The sequence below is a fragment of the Molothrus aeneus genome, chromosome 1, assembly GCF_037042795.1.
Source record: "Molothrus aeneus isolate 106 chromosome 1, BPBGC_Maene_1.0, whole genome shotgun sequence".
Classification (NCBI taxonomy): domain Eukaryota; kingdom Metazoa; phylum Chordata; class Aves; order Passeriformes; family Icteridae; genus Molothrus; species Molothrus aeneus.
The window spans coordinates 118524415-118544257 of record NC_089646.1 but is presented as its reverse complement, the minus strand read 5'-3'; the positions used below and the strand labels follow the sequence as shown (position 1 = coordinate 118544257).

The window sequence follows — 19843 nt, the reverse complement described above, 5'->3', positions numbered from 1 at the left end:
AAAGAAGTCTACAGACTTTGTCTTTTCAAATCCAATGTCTTGAGCTGCAGAACATTTAAAACAACCTTTCTCACTAACAACTTTAATATGAAAGCATTCCCAAAGTGCCCCAGATTTCAGCTCTACTGCTGATTTCAGATGTGACTTGAGTACTCAGTTCATCCTGGGGATTGTTTCAGTTTAAACAAGCAGCACATACCACAGTCTACATTTTTATAGATTCTTAATCAGGCATTGCTATTTAACCAACCTGTAATTAATCAAGAAATGCACCTAATTAGAATCTCTCCCTGAGAGGCAATTTAAGGCTAACAGTGACTGATGCCTAATGAATGTAGCAATTCAACTTAATTGAAGGCTTTCAGCTAAATTAGTGCTTAAACACTATGCATGCTGTGTACTTGCTCTGGATAGAATTTTGTTCCTACAACAGGCACTTTGCAGACTCTGACTGAGATGTGTATGGTGTATTGAGTGCTGCAGCACAGCATGCTTCTGCATAGTCAGCTTTGATTACACAGAACTGTTTACACTGACCTTGCAGCCTGCTGAGCCAGGAGAGCCAGCATCCTCTGCTCAGTTCTGCCTCCTCCCCTGCCTGCCTCCCAGCTGTACCCTCTATTCCTCTACCTTTCACCATGTGAATCCCTGATCAGCCAGCTGACCCCTCTATACCAACTAAAGCAGCAAAAAAGATTCAGATTTTTGCCAGATAACCGAGCTGAATGAGTTTGAAACAGGGACTAAACAAGCATGACAGACACTTTATGCAGTGAAGGCAGGTGTTTTTCCTCCCCATTTAGGAGTAAGAATTTTGATTCAGCTTCATTGCTTGTCTTGTGTGCATTCTCAGTCTCCTGTCTCCCAAGTTTCACAGAAAGAAAGAAATGGTTTCACAGAATATTCAGAGTTGGAAGGGACCCACAAGGATCTGACTAGTAGCATCTTACAGCTAGCTGTTCATCCACCTTCATTTTCTAGCAAAGAGGACCTTCTTTCCCTTCTACTGAACCCTCCAGAAATGGCACAAGTTTCAATCTGTGTCAAAGCATTCCCAAAAAAATACTGGTGATATTTTAAACCAGTAACTAGTTAACTTAATAACCAGTCTATTCTTGCTTGAAAGTTACCACCCTACATCCTAAACAGCACATCTCCACCACACCCAAGCTGCAATGGCTTTGGGCACACACAGCAAGTACATGCAAATCACTCAAGTTCTGTCAGTCTCTGCAAGACTATCAGTCTCCTAATAATGTTACTAGTGCTGACAACCTGCTCCTGGATGCATACTAATCAAAATTCTTCATGTAATCATCACCTTACTAAGGAAGTGGAGACAGTAGAAACTCTGCATTAAGTCTTACAAACGACACCAAACAACTTGCTTTTTACAAAATCCTATAAAAATGCTTGTAATCCTAAACACTATATTGAATCATTTTAAAAATAACAAATTTTAAATTAAAAACTGTTGGAATGAAATCAACTCATCTGCAAAACAACCTTTTTTTTAATTGAGAGAAAGCTTTCTGCAGCATACTTTGCATTCCCAAAGACAGGTTACTACAGTGTGCATTTAAGAGGCTACCACTGGACACTAAGTAATTCTTTCCATGATACCCACTGTTGGTGGGTATCAAATTTCTATTTGGACACAGCAAAAGAAAATGCTCAATAATTTCCATGAAAATATTTTCCTCTGATGCTGAAAGTATGTTTAATGACTTACAGCCGGGGGGGGGCTTGTTTTGTATTTATGCTGAACAGGGGGTTGATAATACAGAGGTGGTGTTTTTATTGCTGAGCAGGGCAATAAAAAGAGAGCCAAGACCTCTCTGCTTTTTCTGCTGCCACGCTGGTGAGGAGCCTGGGTGTGGCTGGGGGGCTGGGAGGAGACACAGCTGGAAAAGGCAACCCCAACTGACCAAAGGGATATTCCAGACCATAGGACATCACATTCAGTATATAAAGTGAGGGGAAGAAGGAGGAAGGGGAGGATGTTTGGAGGGATGGTTTGTCTTCCCAAGATGTCTGATGGCTGAACACCTATGTGTCCATGGGTAGCTCTGAATTAATTCCTTACTTTGTTTTGCTGATGTGTGCAGCTTTTGCTTTCCTTGATAAATTGTCTTCATTTCAACCCTTGAGTTTTCCAGCTTTTATCCTTCCTATTCTTTCTTTCCCTCATCCCACTGGTGAAGAAGTGAGCAAGCAGCTGCTCGTGAGGCTTGGCTGCTGGCTGGGGTTAAACCATGACAGACACAGCCTCATCATCCTGGGCTTCAATTTTGTTGTACACTGATGTCCTATTAAATAGCCCAACATTTATCATTTTATAGAAACTCCACAGAGCTGTGTGACTAAGCAACCACAGTGTGCATGTGAGAAAAAAATAATAGGCTATATAGATGAAAGAAAATCCAAATTTCTTACCTGCTTTTCTGGGTCTTGAACTCCAGAGGCAGCAACGGAGAGCTCAAGTTCCTTCTCACTGTTTTTGTAAAAAAAGTATCAAATCAGAAAGCAAGAACAGCTATATTAATTCTTTCAAAGCACAAATTCACAACTTTGTATTTAAAAGAACTCCAAAAATACAGGAAAACAGAAGACAATGATTCCACTTGAATTCTTCTGCAATCAGGGAAGGAAATTATATAATATTTGTAAATACAGAGAATTCTCAAGAAGTATCTGGCTATCACCCATTTCACCTAGTAAAAATCCAACTACCATAAAAGGAGAAACCACCACAATTCTTATTTACTACAACTTTTCAGGACATTCCTAAAAAATTAGTTTTTATTCACATTCAAGAAGTTAACATTAAACACATTGATTTAAAAGTGCAGCAATAAATACTGTTTTGAAATTTCTGGGCTCAGGCTTGTTCTGCATAGTATAATTTTTGTTGTATTGAGTCAATAGTAACTAATTTTTAATTCCTCATCCCTTCTCTAATATTGCTGTGTGTTTTTATGTATCCAGACTATAATTCAGTAGATAGTGACTAATAGGTAAAGAAGAATTAATATTTTATTATTCTGAATAAGTCAGATGATCAAATGCTTTAAAAATGAAAGGTTACTTTCCAAAATTGGAGGGCGAAAACAAAATAATTTTCAACTTTGCCAACTACTTAGGAAATCCTGTACCAGCAAAAAAAGATTACTTTAGTTAAAGCTTCTTTACCCTTAAGAAACTAAAAAATCAGTTGTAAAAATGAAAAAGTATCTGGGTTTTCTTCATTCCACTGAGAGCTTGTGAATATGTTCATTAAAAACGAAAGCTCTCATGACAATGAGTTTAATTAAATGCAGTATTACTCAGCTGCCTGGAATCCCTTAGTTATGAAATTGCTTCTTACCACACTGAATTAATGGAATGCCTTGAAATTTCAGCCATTATCTTTTAAAAAGACAGGAACTTTCCATTACCGTCTCTTATTGCGCTGCTGCTCAGCCATCTGTTCCATTAGCTCTTGTCTGTATTTCTCCTTTCTCCTCTGAAGAAGTTCTCGGTCCTGACCACCTAATGGAAATGACCACACATTTGTGTAAATGTTCCACAAAGGACACTAAAGGTACTGGACAAAAACATTGCCTTTCAGTCAATTTAGAAACTGAAACAGAGCAGACTGTACAAACACTGTATTTCTACTGACTAAAACAAAAAAGATATCTAGTTTTAATAGACAATTTGTTTGGAGTATGATGATCAAAAAGACTAAATTTTTCAATATTATTTTCATTACTATTTTCCTGGTTTCGGTAGGAAAATATAAATTTTCCTAATTTATAGGAAAAGGAAGCTATAAATTTCAAAGCTATTTGGTACAACAGCAACTAAAAAAAGTAACTTAAATTTTTATTTTTTTAATCTTATGTTCACCTAAAGAAGATACACTACAGCACTCCATAATTATGAGGCACTACTCTGCATAAAACTGAACATTAAAACTGAAGGGAGTCAAACCCATGGGGAGGGAAAGTAAATTGTTCCACTTTTAGGATGGTTCCCATGACTACTTTGCTAAGAATTAGCAAAGTACCAACAGATGTGTGCATGTAAAAGAAAATGGTGATAACAGCTCACATAGATTTTAAGGAACACAAAAAACTTTTAGTTTGTCGTGGTTCCCCCCTAGTAAGTGCAGCAGTCTTCTATTATTTTAAAAACAAACCCCAAAAAACATCAGCAGCACGTTCTGTGTTGTATGACTATCAGACACAAAGACTCTTAAGACACTCTGTACACAAACTGACTGGACTTCTGGTGAAGTAGACCTGAATAATAAAGAGAAGGAAGCTGGAAAGAATCTAAAACAAAAGCCAAATAAGGAACAGCAACAAAACCTGATGCATGACTAACTGATACTTTAATGTAAAAATCAAATTTGTGATTTACAGTCCCTGTTGTGCTGGGACTACAAAGTGACCAGAATGTGCAAGATAACCTCATGGTTTGTGAGTTTGGGAGTGTCTGAAATCACTCCCCATTTTGAAAAAATTCCAGTTTTAATTTACTTAATCTTTACACAACATAGTTTACAATACTCTTCTAACCAGCACTGCTAGGAGTACAAATTCACACCTCTAGTCCTCAAGTTACTTCAATTGAGATGACTGGGCAGACCAGAGAGTGACCCCTATGACACCAGTGGTTTAATGCTGCCTTTAAACAGTTCCAAAAAACTGACCTGCTACATATAGCTTTGAAGATCAGGTCAATTCAAATGAAAAAAAATAACAGAAATTATTCTGACAACTGTTAATCTATTTTGCCATAATTCAAAGCTAGCTTGCCTTCAAAAGCTCTCATCTGAAGAACTACTAAAGTTCTTTTATTCTTGCCTTACATTTTCCTGAATTCAGCTAAGAATGCTATGTCTTCACCAGTATTTCTCTGTATTACACTCAATACTAGTGTTTCCTGCTAAATCTTCTGGCTACAGGAGAGATAATCAGAATCATTTTTCACAGTACCATTTTTCATATTGATTCAATTATAATTCACTGTAAAGCTGTGTCTTTAACAATACAGAGGTTAAGATTTCTCCCATACTTCATTTTGGAAAAATAATTTCATCATTATCTGGGCCTTAAAATATTAATGAAATCTAAGAAGAAGCTTGGGCTCTTCAAAATTAATTAGTAAGTCAAAAATTAATTAGTAAGTTATGTAAAGGAGGGAAAGGAATATGGTTTGCTTTAGTTTCTCTATGTAAATAACACTTATTTACCAGCCTTGGAGACAACTAGCAAAAGGAAAAACCAATGGTCATTTTTCTAGTTTTTAACTATTCACATGGAGAAATAACATTGTCCTAGATTGCAAGGTAATGTGTCTATTCTATTTGCCATCTGTCAGAGGTGTGGCAGTTATCTTCTGTTAATTGGGCAGTTTTCTTTATCTCTTCCACAAACCAATTCTCCCTCCAGGAGATATCTTCTGTTAATGGGCCACTGAGTGTCACTGCATGACTGATAAAAATTACAGCATCCCATTGTGAGAAGCTCTGCCCAGAGGGAGGAGCCAAGCATCCCTACCTGGATATAATCTGAGATTTTGGGACACCAGCACAGCCTTTCCACGGGATTCCCAGAGAGCAGCTACCTTTTCACTGGATTTCCAGAGGAAGACCAGGCCCATCTACATCACCACTAGATCTTCAGAGGAAAACTCCTTCTATAAAACTCCTTCTGTTGGAGCAGGGATCCTTCTATAGGATCCCTGCTCCAACAGAACCACACCTGACACTACAGGAGGACTGCAGCCACCATTCAATTGGACTGCTACCAACGTCCCAACCAACAGGGTGTCAGGTTGTATTCTGACTCTGTCGGTATTGTTTTGTATTACCACACTGTTTATTTCATTTTTATTTTCTTTCCTAATAAAGAGCTGTTATTCCTGCTCCCATATCTTTGCCTGAGAGCTCCCCTTAATTTCAAATTTATAACAATTTGGAGGGAGGGGGTTTACATTTTCCAGTTCAGGGAAGGCTCCTGCCTTCCTTAGCAGACACCTGTCCTTTCAAACCAAGACACATATGCAAAGAAAGGCTAACTCAGCGTTATTAGTGAGGTTTTTATACATACCAAGAACGAGGCCTGTTGCATATCGCCTTTCACCTGCAGACTTGGCCTGTTCACTAGCTGAAGAACTAATCTGCATCTGATTTCTGGCAAAGGAAAAAAGGAAAATAGAGTGATCAAACTCAAGAATTTCCTACACAGTCTGTGGGAACTATGACAGACTCACTTGCATCACTATGTGGCACATTTGTGACAGACAGTTTTCCTACAATCCAAACAATATCCCAAGCAAAAAAAGAAACTGCTTGGCAAAAAGGCACTTCTCACAATTCCCATTTGCCTGTGGTTTCTGAAGCCATCAGAAAAACTGACTCAGTTGAGCACTTCACCCATGCTGACAGACTGAATGGTGCCAGTCAAGACTTTATGTAAGGACTTTCCAAGTGCTCTGCTTCTGCCTCACCCACTTAGATCATTTCAGGGTGTGCAAAACCAAGACAAGAGGAAAAAAAGAAATTTTAAAACTACTATGAAAACAGGATTCCATGGTATTTGACTCAATAAAAGTCCTCTGTTGAAGAATAAGTGCTCTATTAATTCAAAAAGAAAACTGGCATGCAAGTTTCAATGGCCATTTTCAGAGGAAACATGTCTTGTTATACTATATTCTAGCTGCAGGAAAAACTATCAGGCATTTCAGACAATATTTTGGGATTTGAACTCAGTATTTTCATCTCACCATGATTTTGCAGTGCAATTATCAGAAAAGTACACGATATACCACACCTAGAATCTCCAGTTCTTGACAACGGCCGCACACGTGCTCTCTCCTTTAATTCATCTTCATAATCTGCAGGTGCATCTCTTACCATTTCATTCAGATAGGGCCTTAAAGAAATAGAAAATACTCAGCTATGCTTGCCCAGGAACAGCCAATCTGAAATGGAAGGTTCAGCAGTTTTGTGCAAATGCGTTTGCTGCCTGAATGCACACTGGACAGCAGAAGCAGTCCTGAAAATACCACAAAATATTCTAGAAATAATTCACTTTGCTAGAACTGTCAGGGCAGCTCTCTGTCTGGAATGTGAATTCCCAAGCCTGCTTTCCTGCAGCCCTTATCTAATGAGCCTGGTTAAGAGTTTTGAAAGCTAAAGGGCTTTTGACACTCACACCGCATTAATTGAAACAGATCTTGCTGCTCTTAATCCCCAGGAGCCAGCAAAGTCTTCAACAGGTTTTGGCACACAGCTATTGGCCAAGTCTGGTGAAACAGCCAATTCAGATATGAAAAGCTGCTTCAATGACAATCTACACTTCACTACACACCTGACAGACTTTAAAAGGGTGAGGTGACTTTTGTTCAAGGCAAAAGACTGGCAACACTGTGAACACAAAAATTCAGGAGCTAAAATTTGAGTAATCTACACAAGAAGTGAAATCATATGATAGTAACTCCAAGTAACTTCAGAGATGCCAAATATTGTATAGACACAAGAGCTCTGTTCCTGAAAAGATTTTTTCTTGACTTGCAAAATAAAGGCTTTATAAGGAGGACTTCAACTTATCATGACAAAATAGGGTAAAAATAGGTATTCAATGAAAAACAAAGTACTTAACAAATGCTATCAAAATTATACTTTTTCCAGAGCTGGACAGAGCCATGAACCTCCTATTACACAAACAAACAAAAAAAAAAAACCCCAAAAACTAGGTAAACATGGGGAAAAAAACCCTCTTTTTACATAAAAATAACCACAGCTCTGTCAATCTCTAATTTAAATAGAAGTCAATAATCAAAGGCAAAAGGATGCAAGCAGGTTATTAAACATTGATCTGGCATCTTAACAACCCACCAGAACAACATGAAAGAACATTTATCCTCTTGTCATAAAATGATCTTTCACGATCAAGTTCATCTTTATGACAACAATCAATCAATTCCTTACAACGCTGGTCACATAAGACTGAAACACAGCCAGGAAATAGAAAGCCAAATCTCCAGTGTAATGAAAGGATGTAAGGGAGGAAGCAAGAAAACAAACCTTGACATTTAAGAGGCAACCTGTTTTTGTAAAAAGAAGCCAGCTTAGCAGGGCAGGTCCAGACATGTTGGCCCAATTCAATCAAGAAGCTGCTGTCTCCTGCTTACAGGACAGACTTGACAGCTGGGGACGGACTAAAGCATTCCACTCCTAAGAACTAAAACATTTTGCAATTCTTCTCACTTCTCCCGGTCACCATTTCTGTTTGTTGAAATATGCCACAGACCTTGTGCCTCCATCAAAACAGAAACCCTTCTGAAAAGCCCTGTTATGAATACCTGCCTCTCCAAACTAATAAACCCCATAAAAAACCTAGGAACTTCAGTAGAGCAAATAAAAATGTGCCTCCTTTTGAATTTATCATCGATCATGAATCAAGTGTGTTTAAAGTTGACTTTGCCTGAAATGTAGAAAAAAAATGCTAACTCTTCAGAAGCTGAGCTGTCACTAACAGATAAGTTCCTCCTTGAAGAGAATGAATTTACTTCATAGGAGGTTAAGTGGAGCTTCTTTCAAAGGAGAAGGAAGTACTAGATTAAAAAACACATTTAATAAAGAAATACTGAAAATTAAATTTTCAATAATAATTCATTAACAGAAAATATACACAAAAACCCCCAAACAATCTTGTTCAGGGCATTCAGGTAATGGTCCAGCAGCTTCTTTTAAGAAGATGCACCAAATCTGCCAACAGCAAAGATAAGACTATCTTCTCTATTGTCTTTTAAAAGAAAACTGGAGATAAAGCAGTTTCAAAGGTCTCTCCAAATAACTCATAGGTTGCCTGGTGATATATTAGTCACAGATATTTATAAGCACCATCCATGTTTTCTGGAATAACTAAAAACTAGTCTACTAATATTCAATTTGATGTCTACTGTTAGTTCAAACACCATACTTGCTGATATTTTATTTATATACTTCTATATAAACTCTTTGCAAAACAAAGTAAACCCTGAAACATTATCAAATGATTACTTTTATTTAAATAATAGACTGTGTGTCCAACTGCATTAGACAGTGGCAAACAGCTACCTAATAAAAAGAGGACATCCCTCTGAGTATTAACTAACACAGAATTAAATACTGCTGTTAGTTTCAAAAATATTTTGATTGTCTTTGTTAGACACCAAAGTTAAGCTTCTAATTGTTTTTCTTTCTGAAAAGTTATAGGACAAGCCCACTCTATCCTAAAACCCCATTTACTCATTTCTACCAATAATACACTACAGAATGGAAGAAATTTTGAAGTTTGCAGTCTCTTCTCTGAATCTCAGCAGAAAACAGACAATCTTGTTCCTCTTGTCTATTTAAGCAGTTTCAATTTGCTAGTCTTTTTCAGAAACACTGAATGAATAAATACATGCTTTTTAGAAGCACACCGGAACACACAGTCTGAAACTTAGCAATAACACATTTATTAGAGTCTGCCTCTCCCAACTACTTCTAGACATTTCATTTTTTCCACAGACTTACTTCCTTTACGATTACTTTCTTTAAAGGCTGAGAAAGAATATCAAGAGCTATTTTTGGAGAAAAATTATTCTAACTCTCTTGACATTTGAAACTGGAAAAGAAATAGGAGTTCACTGAATTCAGAAGACACTTTTCTAGTAGAAGAGCATTTCCCCTCCCCCAGTTATTAACTTGCGTACTATCCAGAAAATTATCCCTGTAAACAACGACTCAAAAGATCATTTAAACCATCCACCAGCCACTAACAACAAAACATAATAGTAATATTCAACACTGTTGAGAATGGTACAATTTGTCTTTGTTAAGTGTTAATTCTAGAAAAAGTGTTTATTTTGCCTTGCAAAGGAAGAACACTGGTGGTTCCTTCACTGAAGCAATTGCAGGAAAATAATTCTGGTAACAGGCTTAACACAAATAAAAATAACTACAACACTCATGTTCCCAAGACCTGGAATGGGAACAAATTAACACTTTTAAAATATCATTTGAAAGTTTATTTACAATAAATTTACTGCTTTATTTAGCTGTATAAACAAATTTCAAGTTTGGTGCTGTTTCACACCACAAGCCATCTGGTTTTAAAAGCAACCAGTTCTTGCAATGGAATCCCTAAAGGTGGCCAGAATGCCAAACCCTGGATGACTAGGAAGGCTATACTTTTTTTTTCTTTTAAATGAGTAAGCTAGAAGGGAAAGATTAACAATTTATGTCAAAGTAACCCAACTGATGTATCAGTTAACACAGTAAAGACTATTTAATACTGAACAGTACTCAGTATCTGTTTTCCCCCTGAATGATTTATATAAGACACCCTCTTTTGTTTGGTTTGGGCTTTCATAAATTCTTATTCAAACTGTGTAGTTATTACAGAGATTAGTACCTATTAAAACCATCAGGATTTGGTTCAATTACACAGATGTTTAAAGCCTGTCATTTAGCAAGACATGGAGGAAAAAAGAGGATTTTTTAAAAATAGACTTTTACATTTTTTACACATAGTCACACATTCCAAAAATTGAAGCTGAAACCAATTTTGGAATCTGAACTGAATACTGACTTGCTGTAACTATTACAGACTACTAAAACAGAGGTAACATTGGGTTCTCAGTGCAGGGGTTTGCTTTCAAATACATTTTCTGGCAAACCACTCTTCATAAAAATGAATTGTGGACTGCTGCTTCTAGAGTAATTTCTGTAGTATCCTTGGTTTGCTGTGATATATAAAATGCCTCTTACTACACGTATAGTCTTAGCAAATGATCCAATTCTTCAACATTTTTCCTATACATTACTGCAAAGGCCCTTTTTGTAAGTACAAAAGTACTTACAAAAATCCTGCTCTCACATGGGAATCTTCTCTAATATTTAAAGTGAGTAAACCATGGCCATCAGCAAGCACTACAGAAATAAAGGAGAAAACAGAATAGCAGAATAGAAATAACAGAATTTAAGAATACCTTTCAGCATAAAAACCCCGGGGAGTTTTTCTGTCATAGGTGCTTTCAGATCTAAATCTAGGGTCCATTTCTGCATTTGTCTCAGGATCATAGTCCACTCTGTAGTATCTTCTACCAAAATCACCATCTTCATCAATTCTGTGATGCTTCCTAGTAGGAATTACAGATTGGCTAGTAAATCCATGATGTCTTTGATTGGGAACACCCAAATCCTCATCAAATCTTTTATTTAATAGTCGACTTCTCAATTCAACCTCATCATCTAACCTGTGGTACCTGTCTTCCTCCAGCCATCTCTTATTTAGCAGCTCTTCACAACGTTCTGTGGAAGTAAAAGCATCCTTCTTGGGAGGTTCTGCACCTGTATTACAGGGCTGGACTTCTGCATGTAATTCTGGCTGGAGCCTGGTAACAGCAATAGGTGTTTTATTCCTGTGCATCTCATTCTGTTTAATGGAAAGAATATTGAGAGTTGAATATAAACAAATCACATCGAGTAAAACCTTAGTTTTGTATTTCTTCAAATAAACCCAAAACAAAAGAAAGGCAAGAGGTGAGCAAGGAAAATACTTCAAGAAGGGCTTAACATCTAGGGTCTTATTCATTTTTCTTGGGAAAAAATGTAGTCTTCCTTTTATCTAATGTCTTTCAGAAGAAAAGCTATCAATACTGGACAGATCTTTTATGAACTCCAATCTGACCTTCAGTTTTTGAGGTGCAAAGAATCAAAAAAACACTTCAAACTTTACTTCATCAAGAGACTAGGTATCTTCATTCTATCCAGATTCAGGCAAGTCTGTAATAGTTCTTACCTACAAGCACAGCCTTTTAACCTGAGCATTTCTTAATCTATTTCTTACTCCTCAGGAAATGTCATTATGAGAAAGGATAGTGTGGTGGTGTTCACAGGGGTCTCAGGACGAGGGAAGAGACGAGAATCTTGACTTTATGTTTTAGAAGGTTGATTTATTATTTTATGATATATATTGTATTAAAAGAAAATGATATACTAAAACTCTACTAAAAGAATAGAAGAAAGGATTTCATCAGAAGGTTAGCAAGGAATAGAAAGAAATTATAATAAAATCTTGTGACTGACTAGAGAGTCTGAGACAGCTAAACTGTAACTATCTATTAATTAAAAACAACTACATTAAACCAATCAAAGATGCACTTGTTACATTTTACAGCAACAGATAATTATTGTTTACATTTTGTTTCTGAAGCTTCTCAGCTTTTCAAGAGAAAAGATCTTAATGAAAAGATTTTTCATAAAACATGTCTGCAACAGGATAGTTAAGCAAATAAAAAACAACCCTATGACACTCTGGACTAGTGTTCAATACACAATCCTTAAAACCACAATGGTTTTGCATAAACCCTGTAGTATTTCTATGTACTAATCTTTGATCTATTCATTCCAGTATAGAATAAAGACAACACTAACTCATACTTTCCAATATTTAGTGAAAAATAAATTAAGGATGTAAATGACACCAAACTGGGAAGAAGGATCAATATCCTAGAGGATATGGCTGCCACTCAGAAGGGTCTTAACAAACTGGAGAAACATGCTGACAAAAAGCTCATGAAAATCAACAAATGCCAAGGCAAACCTCTGCATCTGAGACAGAACAGTGCCATGCACCAGGAGAGCAGCTCTGCAGGAAAAGGCTTGGGTTAATCATGGGCAAGGAGCTGAGCATGAGGCAGCAGAGCATGCTTGCAGTGGTGACTGCCAACCACACCCTGGGCTGCAGGATCTGTGCAGGTCAAGGCAAGTGATCCTCCTCTGCTCAGTATTTATCTAATATTTAGGTTCTGGTGTAGTGTGCCCAGTCTCTGCTGATAACCTGGAGAAAGTGCAGAGGGTGGCTACTGAGATGGCATTTGACCTGTTAAAGGAGAAGCTGACAGAGTTGGGTTTATTCAGCCTGGAAAAAGATTAAGGAGGGTGTGTAGGAACTAGTAACTGCAGTCCCTGTGTAAAAGGTGGTTACAGAGATACCAGTATTCATGGTTTTCAAACAACCAACAGCCACAGTTGCAGCAAAGGATAATTCCAATGGGATACAGAGGGACAGAAGTTCAGATCAAGCATTTAAAGCAGTGGAATGAGTTGTCCAGGACTGTGGATTCTCCATCCTTTCAAAACTCCACCAAATAAAGCCTGACCAGCCTAATCTAAACTGTGAAGATAACACTACTCAGAGTAGGATTTATCCTATGACTATCTAAACTGTTGGATCAAATTTTGGACATCACATATATAATTTGACTCTCACTCCAAGTTAAATACCCCTCAGAGATGGCATAACCCGAACAAATCCTAACAATTTTTTTTCCTGTTTGTTCTTTTCTGATAGTAAAATTGTTTCTAACCAGAATAATAAAAATGCAACTTAAAGGTCAAAGTGGATGACAAATAAAGCAAAAAGAAAAACTTTTGATAGATTTCATTAGGTAAGTCAGCTTAGGAAATGTAAGTGCCCAAAATTTTAGAGATTTTTAGATTCAGTTGCACAAAAATAAGCTACACTTTTGCCAATATTTCCTAGGGATCACCACTGTGTAGCACTTCAAACCTTGAAGAAGGAAGTAAGAATGAGATATTGAATTCCAGCATCTGAAAGAACCCTGAATGCTGCCTTATAGATGCCTTCACAAATTAAAACAGTTTTCAACTATATGAAACTCAAGTGTACTTGAAGGAAAAGATGTTTCTCATGACAAAACAATCTTTCCAGAGATAGACAAGAAACATTCTTCTAGACAGAAATTACAAATACAGGGGGATTTGCACTTGCCAACTGTTGTAAGGAAGACAAACTTCCAGCTGCTTTGTGTACAAACACAAGGTCTTTTATAGAATGACCTAGCTTTCACACTACTGTACACTTTAGAATTTTCATATTAAAAAGAAGGGGAAGGACTTCTTAAACCTTTCTTCTAAATCTTCTAAAAACTTTCACTAGATGAGAGTCCCAAATTCTTACAGTCCATCACTAAACAAAAATATTTTAAAAAGGAAATTTACCTATTCTAGACAAAATTTTAAAGTTAAGAAGATTTTACAGATCAATCTATTGCTTCCAGATTACTAAAATAGAGTCTCACAACAATGCCAATCAGACCTAAAAATCCCACAGGCTGTGGCACTTGGTTTGGTTGGGAATAATTTCTTCATAGTAGCTTGTAGGAGGCTATGTTTTAGATTTGTGCTGAAAACAGTGGTGATAAGACAGTGATAATTTAATTCCTACTGAATAGCACTAACACTGTAAAGGGCTTTTATGCTTCTTACACTGCCCCACCTGCAAGGAGGCTGCAGGTAGATGGGAAGTTGGGAAGGGACACAACCAGGATGGCTGATCCCAACTGACCAAAGGGATATTCCACTCTCTAGGGGGTCATGCTCACCATAAAGGAAGGGGGACATTCTGAGTATGGCATTTGTCTTGCCAAGTCACAGCTGCCTGTGACAGAGCCCAGCTCTCCTGAGGATGGCTGAACACCTGCCTGCCCAGGGGAAGTGAATGAATTCCTTGGTGTGCTTTGCTTTGCTTGTGTGAGCAGCTTTTAATTTACCTATTAAACTGTCTTTAACTCAATCTATACTATTTCTCACTTTCACTCTTTTGATTTTCTCCCCCTTCCAACAGAGGAGGGTCTGTATGTGTGTGTGTGTGTGTGTGTGTTCCTAGCTGCTTACTGCCATACAAATCAAAGGCCTCAGCTCAGAACTGGACTAGACTATGTCTAGTTCACTTTCAGCAGTAAAGACTTCTTGATTTTTATTCACAAATGTACAGCTCCATATTCTGTATGGCTGCTACACTTGCCTGGCTTTCTACATGACAGAGGAAAAAAGCATCTACAAAAAAAAGCTAAGGAACACTACATGGAGTTCAGTATTTTGTTCAAGTAGATAGCTTTTTGGATATCACTTTTATCATCAAAAACAACCCAGGGATTTGCTTCAGACACAGAAAGCATCAGAATAATGAAAGCATTTGCTTCAGAATAATGCAAATGAAAGCATCCTTCTACCAGACAGACATGATGGAAGCAGGAACCAGAAAATGCACCATGTGAGTTGTAACCAGGACTTGCTTAGATGCATTAATAAAAATGCAGCCTAATTGAACAACATTATTTGTGTATTTTATCTGACTTTGTATGTCTGAGTCAATGATAAAACTATAAAATTAAATTACCTCTCTGTTTTTCTTCCCTAATTTCCTTAGCCTTTCATTCCATTCTTCTTTATCCCTGAGATATTGATTGTACTCCTTGTTTCTTTCAAGCCGTAATCTCTCCTAAAATAGGCATTGAAAAGGGCATCATAATTTTGCATTTTTAGTAGCTTTTAACCTCATAGAACTGCAGTACTAAATGAATAAATGGAAACTGTGTGTTTGCCCCGCCTCCCCCCTTCACATTCTTCGTGATGTACAAGAAAGGCTTGAATTACTTTGAGGTTTTAGTTAATTTTCTCTTGGCATAGCACTTTCTCTTAATCTGAAATCTGTAAGCAGAAGTCAGCTTCTTGGGCACAAAGTCTAATCCTCAGAGACACTACTGTGTATCAAGGTCCATCTTTAAAACCAGGTAGGCTTCCTCCTGTTAAGCCTATTCCAAAGTTTACCAAAGCCTCACTCCAACAATTAGGAATCACCTTCTAATTTCCAATCTGAATGTATTTACAGCTGATTTTCAAACACACAATTTCTTTCTTTAACATTAGTTGTGACTTTCCCCTCCTCACAATTAATACAGGATAACACATCTGAGTGTACATAAGATGTATCAATTCCAATTTGAACTGTCAAATTCAAACAAGCAGTTAAATGGACTGCAAAAAGTCAAAAGTGTGAAGAATGCAAGGAAAATCAAGAAAAACAGGATCTATGCTTGTCGTCCTAGCTGGTTTTGCAAACATGATAACATTTATAATCAGCTTTCTCAGGTCTAAAAATGTACATGAATTGTACACCAACAGCCTGATAATATAATATGAAATATATTATGAAATATAATATGAAAAGTCTCCAGGTAAAGCAAATCTAATTTGTATTATTTCTTGATTTCCCTGTTTAGAGCATGGGGTGTCTCTTCTACAACTTCATTCCAACAATCATATAAAAGAAAAAGAGAATTATACTACAGTATTATGAATGAGGCTCTTTTCCACTGCAGCATTTTCCAATAATAAAGCAAAAGTATTTACAAAATCTGAGCATCACACATAAATTTACTTTCTCATGAACAAATTTAAAATAAAAATAATTTATATCTCAACCACCACATAAATACCAGATTGCTAGAAATTTCACAGATTAGACTAATCCTCTCCAAAACGGTTTCATTTTTTTGGGGTTTTTTCCAAGGAAAAAAAAAGTTTTCTATAGGTTTTGTAACAGCAACAATATAAAGCATGCAGACAGCCACAAAAGCTGCACTGTCTTTAACAGATGGCAAAACACTCAGCAGAAAATTCAATATGCTATGTGACTGCACATTTGACCTAATAAAGCAAACCAAAATGCAAATGTTAACCTCTCAATATTCTGCCCAGAGGCCAACTGATTAACAGGGCACAGTGTGACATCTCCTGGCAGCTTTTAGGTTGTGCAAGAGCAGCAAATAGATGGCTAAAAAGGGTGCAACACACCTGCACAGAGCTGATATAAGCCTATCAATGGTAAGACATGCTTCCAGTACAAATACACCTTTAGTTTCCACAGAATAATCAAACATACTTTCTTTTTCACTGTTCCAGCACACATACTTGCAAAGGTTAATCCAAAGTTCATGAGAACCTGCAGCTAACATAAACTCAGAACCCATGCCTGCTGCCCCTGAGGAGTCCTTTCCCTCTTCCTGGGTGTTTCATTCTTGCTGCCTCCTGTTTACATTTGTATAACTTGGAGTTTAGGGCTTTTTCATAAAAGTAATTTTCACTTTGAGTTCTTACCTGGCTCCTCCTACAGCCAAAGCAAGAGCACCAGAGGGGCAAAAGTTTAAGTACAAGGGCAAGGCCAATCCATGCCACAGCAGAAGTCTTGCACCAGACTGCAGTGACAGCACAGCCCCAAACACTGACCAACAGTGCAACTTGAAGGCAACAAAGTTAAGAACAAAATCAAAAACCAACACAACTTCCAAAAGTGCAAATGTGTCGGGATTGGCGGAAGAACTGCAGCACACAATATGCGTGAACAACAAATCTCAAAGTTTATTGATAGCTCACACATATTTATATTGGTGTTAATGAAGCTTATACATATTGCAAAGCTGAGCTCATTATTGGTTAAAACACACATGAATCAACCACACCTACTTCTATGCTCTAATGATTATTTTGTTTCTATGTTTACATTCCTGTGGCTATTCTACCTAGGCTATCTTCATTTTTCTGGCAAAAGATTTTCTCCCCCATCTTCATGTTGCAGCAAAGGTCACCATGACCCTTGTCAGTGATTGGACACTGACTACTTAATCTCCAGCTTGTTTCCCCTAACCTTATCCAACGGTATCACATCAAAGTGGCCTTTCTCAGCTAGCCAATTATCCAAAAAGCTCTCCACACAAATGTCTGGTCCTCCTCCAGCAACACAGGTTATCTAATTGCCTTGAATCTCTGCAGTGCTATGACCAATCTTAACAACCAAACGGTAGTATTTGTCACCAAAAAAAATATTAATAAATTGTCGATAAATTACAATGTTTCTTCTAATTCAACTTCATGGATCAATTTACAAGCAAACACAAGAAAGAAACTGGGACTATAAGGCCAACAGCATGCAGGCAGGAGATCAGAGCAATAATGATTACTGAACAAAACTCAAGAGCAATCACTAGAGGTTTTGAACAGATCAAGTGCTATAAAAGTGTGGATCAGAGGTAGCAAACCTCAAACTAGTATCAGTATACAATTATATCTACATAATAAAAACCAAATATTTAAAGCTTATGAATACAGGTAACCTAGGATCAAAATTTTTTTAAAAAATTGAAGAAACAGACTTTTCTGAGAATTATTACTATTTACCACCTCCAAAAACATTCATTTGTGTAAGAAAAAAAAAGAAAAAACCCAACCAAACAAAAAAACTTAAGTGGAAATATTTTTTCTGTAATAGTTTTAACATCCAGGTACATTTTCAAGTTATACTCCATTTAATTAATTTCCTTCATATATTTACCTTGGCAGATCTTCGCTCATCAATAGGAAGAGATAATCCCTGAGTATATGGATCTACTTCATCAGTAGTCAGATAATTTTTCTACATTAAACAAAAAATATAGAAACATTCAATACATTTTAAAATACCAAATCTTAATTCATTAATGAGTTGTTAGGTATTATATTTTCTGAAGTACTTTGAGCAATTTGATGAAATAAAGACTGAAGACAACTTTCATATTCTGAAAATGTAGGATGTTCTTGGAACACATAAATGAAGTGAAGTCAAGGAATGCAGGAAGTAAATGTGTTTGTCAAGTTTTAAGCTTGAGTTTGAAAGTGTTTGTCACTTCTCCCATTTTAAACTATTTCCAGTATTATGTAAGTTAGTCTCCATATTAAAAACCCCTATTTTTATTCAAAGAAACCCCACTCAGTTCTTCTGTAGCATAAGCGTCTGTACAAAAATAAAAGGAATCTTCCAAGACACTTCCTTACTCAAGATAAGAAATTGCTTTTTCTAACAGCAGAAAACATATGTCTACCTCTTATTTGGACAGATGGAATTCATGCTAACAGAAACACACCTCTATCTCAACAGTGTTTTCCACATCAGCAGTGACCAAATTTTCCAGGATAATGACCCACCACAAAATCTGGTCATTGCTTATGGAAGTCAGCCACTTCCAGAGCAGAACTTCCCATCAAAACCAGTATGTTGTTCTTCCACATAGATCCCTGGGCTGCAGCTTGGGACCTGGGCGGTGCAGCAAGTCAAAGTACCAGCTCTTCAAACCAAATACCAGTGCTGATGCAGGCTGTTAGAGTCCAGGTCTAGAGGATTTGTCATACATCACTCCTTTATTAAAAGCATACCCAGGCCATTTCCAGTCAATCATAAGTTTTACAAATCTGATTAATAAAAAGGCCATCTATTTGTGTGTCAGGAGCTGAAGAGGGGCATGGTGAGATACAGTATTTCATCAAAGTATTTCACCAGCACTGTTTCCTTTCCTTATCTATGTTGCAATGTGGCCTAAATGCTTAGAGGCACGTCAAGAAGTAAGAGCTCTACCTGCTCCAGTACAAATCCACATCCTTATAAATGATATTTCAAACTAGACATTAAAAGATTTAAGGAATTTAATAATCATGCAAAGATATTCAAGCACCAAGACAACTAGATTTATATGGAAAACCAAGTTATTTCTATTAGAAAAAGTAAATCAATTGTAATCCTCATTATTAAGAAATTCTTTGCATGCATTTTGAAGACATCTCTAGAGAATACCTCTGATCTTGCAAATATCTTTTCCAAAATCAGAGCCTGATATGGAAGCTGCATTTTTCTACATAAGTAAGACTAAGCAAGTTATTAACAAAAAAAATATCACTGTGAAAACTGCTAAAAGTTTCACCAGCTTTCTTTACGTGGGAAAAAGAAATTAGATTGCTATCTTAGTTCTTCCTCAGTCCTTACCAGTTTAATAGAGCTAACATGCACTAGACCAAACACATAAACAAAAAGGCCTTGTAAGCAAGGAAGTCCAGTTGAGAATAAAACACTAGAAGTTAATGTAAAAATTATATTATTTGGGCGCTTTGGTGATAATTATGAAACATTAAGTTTTAACATGATAT

The 19843-nt window shown here is 36.8% G+C and overlaps 1 protein-coding gene across 5 annotated transcripts in view; it reads right to left on the bottom strand.

The window, feature by feature from the left end:
- The window catches only part of CSPP1 (centrosome and spindle pole associated protein 1), a 62831-nt gene that overhangs the window by 32368 nt on the left and 10620 nt on the right, over nucleotides 1-19843 (bottom strand). For 3 of the 5 annotated variants that reach the window (XM_066563710.1, XM_066563702.1, XM_066563734.1), the window contains exons 6-12: nucleotides 18222-18302; nucleotides 15231-15332; nucleotides 11014-11459; nucleotides 6825-6926; nucleotides 6102-6184; nucleotides 3438-3531; nucleotides 2437-2494 (exon numbers count right to left, since the gene is read on the bottom strand). In XM_066563710.1, coding sequence (XP_066419807.1) covers nucleotides 2437-2494; nucleotides 3438-3531; nucleotides 6102-6184; nucleotides 6825-6926; nucleotides 11014-11459; nucleotides 15231-15332; nucleotides 18222-18302 — 966 coding nt within the window. The remainder of the gene's footprint in view (nucleotides 1-2436; nucleotides 2495-3437; nucleotides 3532-6101; nucleotides 6185-6824; nucleotides 6927-11013; nucleotides 11460-15230; nucleotides 15333-18221; nucleotides 18303-19843) is intronic. The other 2 variants (XM_066563717.1, XM_066563725.1) reach the window with 2 other exon arrangements.